The sequence below is a fragment of the Panicum virgatum genome, chromosome 9N, assembly GCF_016808335.1.
Source record: "Panicum virgatum strain AP13 chromosome 9N, P.virgatum_v5, whole genome shotgun sequence".
In the NCBI taxonomy this organism is placed as follows: Eukaryota; Viridiplantae; Streptophyta; class Magnoliopsida; order Poales; family Poaceae; genus Panicum; species Panicum virgatum.
The window spans coordinates 42,241,250-42,250,578 of NC_053153.1; the positions used below are offsets into that span (position 1 = coordinate 42,241,250).

General features: G+C 47.6%; 1 protein-coding gene across 1 annotated transcript; it reads right to left on the reverse strand.

The window, feature by feature from the left end:
* Nucleotides 1–8,313: 8,313 nt before the first annotated feature.
* LOC120689020 lies at nucleotides 8,314–8,862 on the reverse strand. Its single transcript, XM_039971371.1, has one exon. The coding sequence runs from the start codon at nucleotides 8,860–8,862 to the stop codon at nucleotides 8,314–8,316; it is 549 nt and encodes a 182-aa protein (XP_039827305.1).
* Nucleotides 8,863–9,329: the final 467 nt, after the last annotated feature.

A 9,329-nucleotide genomic window follows, 5' to 3' on the forward strand; every position in this document is an offset into this window, starting at 1 on the left:
ACTGAGCAGCAGTAGCGTAGCCAAGAGGAAAAAGTAGAGAAGAGGCAAGAGTGAGTACACAACTTGTACTCAACAAGTATAACACAAACTATGAGGCTCTAGGCTGGCTGACTCAACTGCATTAGCTTTTAAGTGTTGACAAATTTTATTAAAGCTATTTACTACGAGTTGATGAATTACCATTAACCCAGTTACATAGTAATTAATCAGAATTAAATTATACTACTACTGAGAACCAAACCACGACCAAGCCACCAAGGTAACCCCGAGAAGCACCTCCCTCGTCGGAAGGAGATAACTTCACTAATCAAAAGGAGGATCTGGGCCGCTCATAACCGTGAGCACGGCTAGTATACCAGTTTTACACTCTGCAGAGGTTGCACATCTTTACCCACAAGTCGTGAGCTACGCCAGTTGTTCATCACACTTCCTTAGGTGAGATGGCCAGCGACTCACTACGAGGCCTTTAAAAAGAATCTCGTTGGTAAGGCGTAACCGCGAGAGTTAGGTCGGCGATGATGGGGCCCACCTCCGGGGGTACAAGCACAGGAGCGCAATCCAAGCACAGACCAAGCCGGAGGAGCAGGGACCATTGAAGCTTACTACTCTTGCCCCGCAGGTAAGTTACTCCAAACCAAAAAGATCTAGTTATTACGCCAAGTCTATCCCATTCTAGCCTTGTGGTAGCGCTGTTGTCCCAGGTTGTCGCTCTATGAACCGGTCCTTATGGAGAGTGGCCAACCAAGCACTAAGCACCGTGCTGGCCCCCTAAACCATGTTTCTAACAAAAGCCAATTTTAACGAGACGTGAGCCACTCAAGCCACACAGAGTGCCACTGTCAGGATTAGATTCAAGTAAACCATTATTCAAATTAATTAAAAAGGACCAGAGTGTGTTATAGCGCAGCAACCTAGCACATCTAACCAAAATGCAACCCAAGGATATATTTAAAGGATATAAACTGGCTAGGAAATCCTTAAAGGCATACAGTATTAAAATGCAGTATGAAAATGTAATTAAAAGTGATAGGTTGTTCATGTTACACTTGCCTTCCTCGTACTGCTCTGACTGCTGCTCAAAGTGCTCGGAAGAAGGCTGCTCCTGGTACTGGTACTGGGGCTCCTCAACTGGATCAGCGTCTACTCACGAACACATGGCCAAAACAATGCACGAAAATAAGCATACAAACAAACATTAACAAAAACTAAGAAACAGTACATCATTACAATAAAACAGCAAGAAAAACTAAGTCTAAACTGTTCTACTCGTTACAACGATCGCGTGGATATAAAGAACGCTAAAAACGGAGCTAAAACGCATAAACTAGGCCTAAAACAAGGTTCAGGGGCTTATTTGTAAGAAAAACAGGATTCCAGGGGCTTTTCTGCTAAAACCGAGGGCTAGAATGTAAATAAACATTAGATCTAAGGGCTGACGCACAAAACTGCCAAGGGTGGACGGCGGGTTTGATTTCTGGAAAACTCAGGGGGGTCCGTGCAAAATTTTGGGCTTAACTGCGATTATTTTTCAAAGGCGGTGGACTGCGGGTTAATACTCAGAAAACGCAGGGGCTTTTATGCAAAAGATCATGTGTTGACCGTTATCTGGTCTGGTTGACTCCGGGCCGATCTAATCCGGGCCGTAGATCTAGGATCGGAGGGTCAGGAGCACGGGACGGCGGCGTTCAGTCGCTGGTGACGCGTCCCGCGGCGGCGCCGCGCTGGGGCTCGCCGGAGTTGGCCGATCCGGCGCTGAAGTGCATGGTTTGGGTCGCGGTTTGGTGCAAAATGACGGGCGCGACACGCGTGGTCCACTGGGGCCTCGTGCGCGGGTCGGGGGTGGCCGGAGCGTGGAGCTCGGCGGTGGAGGCGGCGCTGCGGTGACGGGCTCGCCGGGGTCGGGCGTTCCCGCCGTGCCAGGGCAAAGTTCGAAGCACTAACCGAACGGAAAGCTAGGTTGTAGCACGGGGAAGCTCACCAGAAGCTCACTTTGGGCGGAGAAACGGCGCTGAAGGATCGTCGGCTTGATTCTGCGGCGACGGCCCGGCGAAGTTCGGGGTAGAGTTGAGGAGGCGCAGCTTCTGGCCTCCAAATCCCACGATCGAGTATGCGGTCGAGCTGTGGTTCCAGGAATGCGGTCAGCGAGGCCAAGGCATCAACGGCAGCAAGGAATCGGGCGGCGGCGGAGTTCACCTGCGCTGGTGTCCGAGCGAAAATTCCCGGCGAGGCGTGAACCGGGGTCGATGGCTGTGGGCGCGGGGAGATCACTGGGACTCGGGCGGAGCTAAAGCACGGCTCTGGTGAGGCTTGGGCGCTGCGGAGCTTTGTGGCCACGCGGAACAGGGGAGCGGCGCGGGGCGGAGCGGCGCGGGGCGGAGCGGCTTAGGGTTTTGGGAGTGGCGGCGGGGGTGGATGGGTGCAGGGGAAGGCTCGGGCCCCTATTTGTAGGGCGGCGGCCAACCTGGGCGTGCGCGCCCGGGGTTGGGAAACCGGCGTGATCCCCGGCGGGGGGTTCGGGCGGCAGCTGCGCTGCGGGGGGGGGGGGGGAAGATGGACCTGCGGGTGTGGCCACGGCGTCAGCGGCTCTGAGGCGGGGGCGCGGGTCAGCGACAGAGCCCGCGCGAGCGGTTCACGGGCGGGCGTTGACGTGCGGGGCCCCGGTGGCAGCGAAGGCGAGCGCGAGCGGCCGACGCGAAGCTGGGCCGTGCGGGAGGCCGAGCGGGCGCAGCTGGGCTTCGGTGCGGGCGCGAGCGAGGTGAGTGGGCTCGGGGAGAGCTGGTTGGGCCGGGCGAGAGAAGGGAAAGAGGGAGAGGAGGGAGCTGGGCCCGCGTCGGGTTTAGCTGGGCCGGGATCTGGGGTTGGCTGGGTTTTGGGCTTTCTGGGTTTTGGGTTTTCTTTTTCCTATTCTTCTCCTTTCTAAATCTAATTCAAACAAAGTTTGAATTCAAATTTGAATTTGAATTCAAACCACACTCAAGTAAAAATTATGCACCAGCATGAATGCAACAAAAATTTAAACCTATGATAAATTTTAATTAATTAAGGAACAAAAATTAGATTAAATGCCAACTAAACACAATAAACCTTAGAAAATTTAACTAAAGCCAATTAATTTATTAATAAATACTGAAATTTAAATTAGGGTGTTACAGTTACCCTTGAAGAAGGCAAAGACATCCTCCGAGAAATACATGAAGGAGTTTGTGGCAACCACGCTGCATCAAGGACACTGGTCGGCAAAGCTTATAGATCAAGTTTTTTCTGGCCAACAGCTGTTTCAGACGCAGAAGACCTTGTCAGGCGATGCCCTGGCTGCCAATTTTTTGGCAAAAAGACTCACGTTCCAGCACACAATCTGATAACAATCCCTCCATCATGGCCGTTCGCCTGTTGGAGTTTGGACATGATCGGACCATTAACCGTCACACCAGGAGGATTCAATCATGTGCTGGTAACAGTCGACAAGTTCACCAAGTGGATCGAGTACAAGCCCATTGTCAAGATCTCATCAGATAGAGCAGTGGACTTCATCTCCGACATTATCCATCAGTTTGGTTTTCCTCACACTATTATTACATATCTTGGCTCCAACTTCACGTCACAATCTTTTTGGGATTTCTGTGACAACTCCTGCATTGAGGTCAAATATGCTTCAGTAGCTCATCCTCGGGCAAATAGACAAGTTGAGCACATAAATGGTTTAGTACTCGATGGTTTGAAGAAAAGACTCTATGATGCCAACACCAAGAAAGGTGGCAAATGGATTCAAGAACCACCTCATGTAGTTTGGGGGCTGCGAACCTAGCCTAGCAAAGCAACTGGACAATCTCCTTTCTTCCTCACTTATGGGTTAGAAGCTATACTACCCACTGATATTATGTGGTAATCTCCAAGAGTAGAATCCTATCAAGAAGGAGAAACAGGTGAAGCTCACAACTTGAGTTAGACTCAGTCGAAGAGGCCAAAATCATTGCCTTAACTCAATTGGCTAGATATCTTCAAGGGGTCAGGCGCTATCATGATCGCAATGTCCAGCAAAGATCCTTCAACGTGGGAGATCTAGTACTACGCAGGATTTAGGATGAGACAGGACTGCACAAGTTAAATTCCAGATGGGAGGGTCCATTCATCGTAACCAAGGTTACAAGACCAGGATCATACAGAATCACTGATGCAGATGGCAATGAGGTACCGAATTCCTGGAACATCGAGCACTTGCGCAAGTTTTATCCTTGATCCAAGCAATCTAGTGTTGTCAGTTGATTTCTTTAATGAAGCAAGGGTCCTTAACGGTATATCGACTACATTAAAGGCAATCTCTCCGTCTAACAGCTTCACCAGTTCAGGATAGCTTATACAGTTCTCCATCAAGATAACTACACAAGCCGCATCCTTGCCCTTAATGTAAGGGCGCAACCTACTAACCTAGCTCGGGAAGGTGTTTGGATACCTTTACTAGTTGTCCATCTTGGGTAACTCGACGGAGTTCATCCTAACAGGTCAACTATGAGGAACTCCAGCCTTGTTGTAAAGGAAAAACTACTTGCTTGCTCGAGTACGTTATGGATACTACTACATTTTGTCCATCTTGGGCAACCCGACGGGGTTCGCCCTAATAGGTCAATCTTACTCTAGTCTACAAGTTAGACACCTTACTCGCCTCGCTCGAGTAAGTTTCGGATATCTTTCTGGCATTTACATCTTGGATAACCCGACGGGGTTCGTACCTAACAGTTTTGCCTTAAGGATTACTCCAGTCCTTGGTCAAAGGACACCTTCCTCGCCTTGCTCGAGTAAGGCTTGGATATCCCTATGACATTTACATCTTGGGCAACCCGACGGGGTTCGTACCTAACAGTTTTGTCTTACGGATTACTCCAGTCCTTGGTAAGGAAACACTATTCATTTGCTCGAGTAGTTTATGGATGCCTTTACAAGTTTCTCAAATCGGGTAGTCTGACGGGACTCACCCTAAATGATTAACTTTAAAGATTACTCCATTCAAGTATTCTACTCAATTAGTTCATATTTATCCTACGGTATCAGATCATGCTTCTGAAGACACACCAATAGGATACGAATTATGGACAATGACAAGAATCCAATGAAGATTATAAGAGTTGTTACAAGCAGTCTACTCTGCCATGTTCTTCAGAATTTCCTCCGCAATCACTTCTAATTCCTTACAATACTCTCGGAATTTCTCATTAGAGCAACTGGGAGCTATTCCTTTAGCTATCGGAGCTAAATTAAATTGAGGCAAGTATGACTTGACAACTCCTATCATGTGGGTTAGATAATTCTTGGAAGTAGCCGTCATAACATCAAAAATTTTCTGGGGAGCTTCTTCCAAACGCTCCACCAAGGACTTGCCACTTGACGACTCTTCTTCAGTATCAACCACATGCACAAGAGCTTGAGCTGCTGCTATTAGTCGAGTATGGTCTTCCGAAGAACCTAATGTGAAAATATCTCAGAAATTGATATGATAAAACAAAAACAAGACAAAAGATCGAGTGCTTACAGGCTTGGGCAGTCTGCAATTGCTTCTGAAGCCTGGAATTTTCCTCTTGAAGCTTTGATCCTTCTTCTTCAAGGTTCTTAATCTGGCGCTTCATGCCACAAACCTCCAGATGATGCTGCTGACTTGCTTCCTAAAGTTTGTTCCAAGCAGCAAGGGCTTCATCCAATCGTTTGGCAATCATGGCTTTCTGCCCCTCCAAGATCTTTCTGTTGTCTACAGTCTTATACAGAGCATGAGACTTTAGGAAAGATCGATTGGCTACATCCTGTAACATCTAAGGCAAGTCTAATCAGACAACGATTACTACTCGATGATGACAAGTAGCAGCAGAAGACTCACCTTGGTAAATTTAAAGCTCCATTGCATACAATCTGCGAGCTTCTTCATATTGTCTACAGTCAACAAAGGATCATCGAACAATTCTTTCCCCAACTCTTCTTGGGCTGACTGAGGCATAGACTGGAATGGTACCAGTCGAACGGAAGGACCTTTTGACCCTTCTGCTCCACTACTCCCAGATCCACCAGTATTGGAGGCTCCTTCAGCAGCTGCAGGAGTATCAGATATTTCAGGGCCTGGTTTGCTTGAATTCTCAGTTGTGTTTGCACTTGGCAAACTGGCAGCCGGGGTCTCGATCAACACAATTACAGGAGATTCGGGGGTTGATCGACTAGTTCCTTCCGAACCACTCGACACCCAGTTGCGGAAGTCTTGGACTTGATCTTTCTCATGCGCTGAAAGATGTTGGATCCTAGCCAAGCAAAATTCTAAATAAGAAAGCTGAGGCAAACGGGATACAATCAACAAAATATTATATACTTACTGGCCGGCATCGAGACGAGGAACTTTCCTCTGCAACATTGATTCGGGAGCCACCTTCTGTTTCTTGCTGTCGTCAGAATCAGCATTTACAGAAGTCGGAGGCATACAATACCAGGATTTATAATTTTTCTACAGAAAGAAGCCAATACTTAGTCAAAAGATCAAAAATGGTTAACTACAAGTACTCGACATGGTATCGAAAACACATACCCAGGCATTCTCGGGAGGATTTTGTGCCGAGAAGAGTGTTGGAAGAGTCAAAGACTTGTCGAAGTTATCAAGTACTTTGTAGCATCTCTTTATTACTTCAGACTGAGCCATTGGCTCTGGGGACATCCTAGTGGGATCCTGTGTGCCTTCATATCTAAAGACAGGATACTTTCGCAGCTGGAGAGGCTGTGTCTGGCGACCAATAAATGAGAAGACCACATGATCTCCAGTGACTCCTTTCTTCTTAACAATGGCAATCGCACGAAGAATGGCTTCAACTTGCTTGCCACCAGGTCCTTTACATGACCAGCTTTCTTGGACTTGCGGGGCACCAGTAATCCTTTTCTGCAAGTGGAGATTCAAAGTTCCCAACATGGAACCAGAACTTCTTCCATTCGGCTCCCTTATTCACCAGATCATAAGCCAAGTACTCGCTTCGTGTTTCCGGACAGAGTACAAATTCACATCCCCCGACGACGACGGGATTGGTGGCATTTGGGACAGGAACAAGGAAGAAGAAATGTTGAAAAAGGTAGAAATGGGAAAGAATTCCAAGGAAAGCCTCACAGAAGTGAGTGAAAATCGAAAGATGCAAGATGGATTGGGGAGTAAGATGGTGTAATTGAATTCCCCAAAACTGAAGAAGTCTATAGAAAAATTCTGACACGGGAAGAGTGAGACCACGTTCTACAAAATCGCGAAACATAATGGTCTCAAGGGTACCTTCCATGGGGTAATCTTCTCCTTCACCAGCGCGCCACTAGCTTACGCCCTGTTCTTGGAGGAGACCCATACTCTCCAACTCCTGGACCAGTGATTTAGACACCTTGCGTTTACGCCAACCTGTGGACATATTGGCGATCGTTTCCTCTTCAATCTTGGACTTGTTCTTCTTGGGAGCCATCTCACAGTCACGAGTTTTAGCTCAGGGGCTATGAGAGGGGCTTTTGGATTTTGACTGAGAAGAGGCGAATGTGAATCTGAGTCTGACGGCAGCCAGGAGTTCAAGGGGTAAAACCTTTGGAAGTTTTCAACCGGCTTTATACGGTCTTCGGGGACAATTTTGTAAATATTTGGGATGCCAACGGATTCTTTCCTTCTCAGGGAAGTTTTCAGTTTTTGCCACGAGTTTACATTGATTCTTAAATCTAAATGGAGGGATTTAAATTCAAGACTCGGGGGCTACGGAATATATATATCAGAGATTTATTTTTCAATTTTTTTGAAAAATAAAGAAGAAGAAAAAGACTGAAGTGACCCTCAGCCTGATTCTACGATTCAACCTAAGGCTCGGGGGCTACTCTATATGGAGCGCGAGTACTTCGCGCACCATATATGATCAAGATTTTGGGGCTTGAGCACCTCACAGCCTCGGAGCAAATGGAAGTACTTGAAGCACTACTCGATGTATCTGAAGGAAGGACCAGAAGCAACCGGAAGGATGTTCTGACTACTCGAAAGACTCAAAGACGCCCAGCCAAGTACTCGACGCCTGCAAGACTCGGCTACGAAGAGCTCGGGAGCTTGTCATACCCGGGACTGCGGGACTGCTCACAGGCGTAGAATGTTCTAGAGTAAGGGATAGCTCATAGATTCTTGAGGTGGTATTCTGGCAGAGGTTCTCTCATCAAGTGTAGGAATCAATTCTTGAGGTGGTTTTCTCAGGGGTAGAAAGGAAGAAAAGAATAGAACAGAGAAGGATTCTATCCTATGATAAGGCCAGTTTCGGGTCTGGCGAGGACCATAGACGAGATTTGTCATATCTTGGAAAGCTCGAAGACGTCTACTTCCTCGAGTTCCGGCATTTCTTGTTCTAGGAACACTTTTAGTCTTTGGCACTTAACCTTGAAAGTGTTCCCGTCATCATCTTGGAGGGTCACCGCGCCGTGATCGGCGGCGTCAAGCACTATGTAAGGGCCTTCCCACTTACTTCTAAGCTTACCATGACCAAACAATCGAATGCGGGAGTTAAAGAGGAGTACTTTATCCCCTGCCCTGAACTGCTTGATCTTGATTCGCTTATCGTGCGAACGTTTCGTATGCTCCTTGTATAACTTGGAGCTATGGAACACTTTTTGCCTCCACTCGTCCAATTCAGCTAATTGAATCTGTCTCTTAATTCCAGCTGATTGGAGGTCCATATTCCACCTCTTGATTGCCCAATGGGACTTGAATTCTAGCAGAACTGGAAGATGGCAGGTCTTGCCGTAAACCAGTTGGTATGGAGTCATCCCTATCGGGATCTTATAAGCTCTCCTGTATGCCCAAAGTGCCTCGGGTAATTTGCTCTTCCATCCCTTCCCCATGGCATTTACGGTCTTTTGCAAAATGTTTTTGATTTGCTTGTTAGACGTTTCTGCCTGACCACTCGTTTGGGGATGGTATGGAGTAGCAACCCGGTGGTCTACTCTAAGTTCGCTGAGGCACTTCTTGAAGGTTTTATCGATGAAGTGTGAGCCTCCATCGCTAATCACGACTCGTGGAACTCCAAAGCGCGGGAATATTGTTTCCTGGAAAATTCTTTTGGAGCTCCTTGAGTCGGCCGCAACACAAGGAAGTGCTTCTACCCATTTGGACACGTAGTCCACAGCCACCAAGATGTACTCGCGCTGCTCTAACATAGGGAAGGGACCCATGAAGTCTACTCCCCATGCATCGAAAATTTCCACTTGAAGGTTACTCTTCAAGGGCATAGCATCTCGGGAATTGATATTCCCATGCTTCTGACATCTTGGGCAATGCCAAACGAATTTTTTGGCGTCTCCATACATTT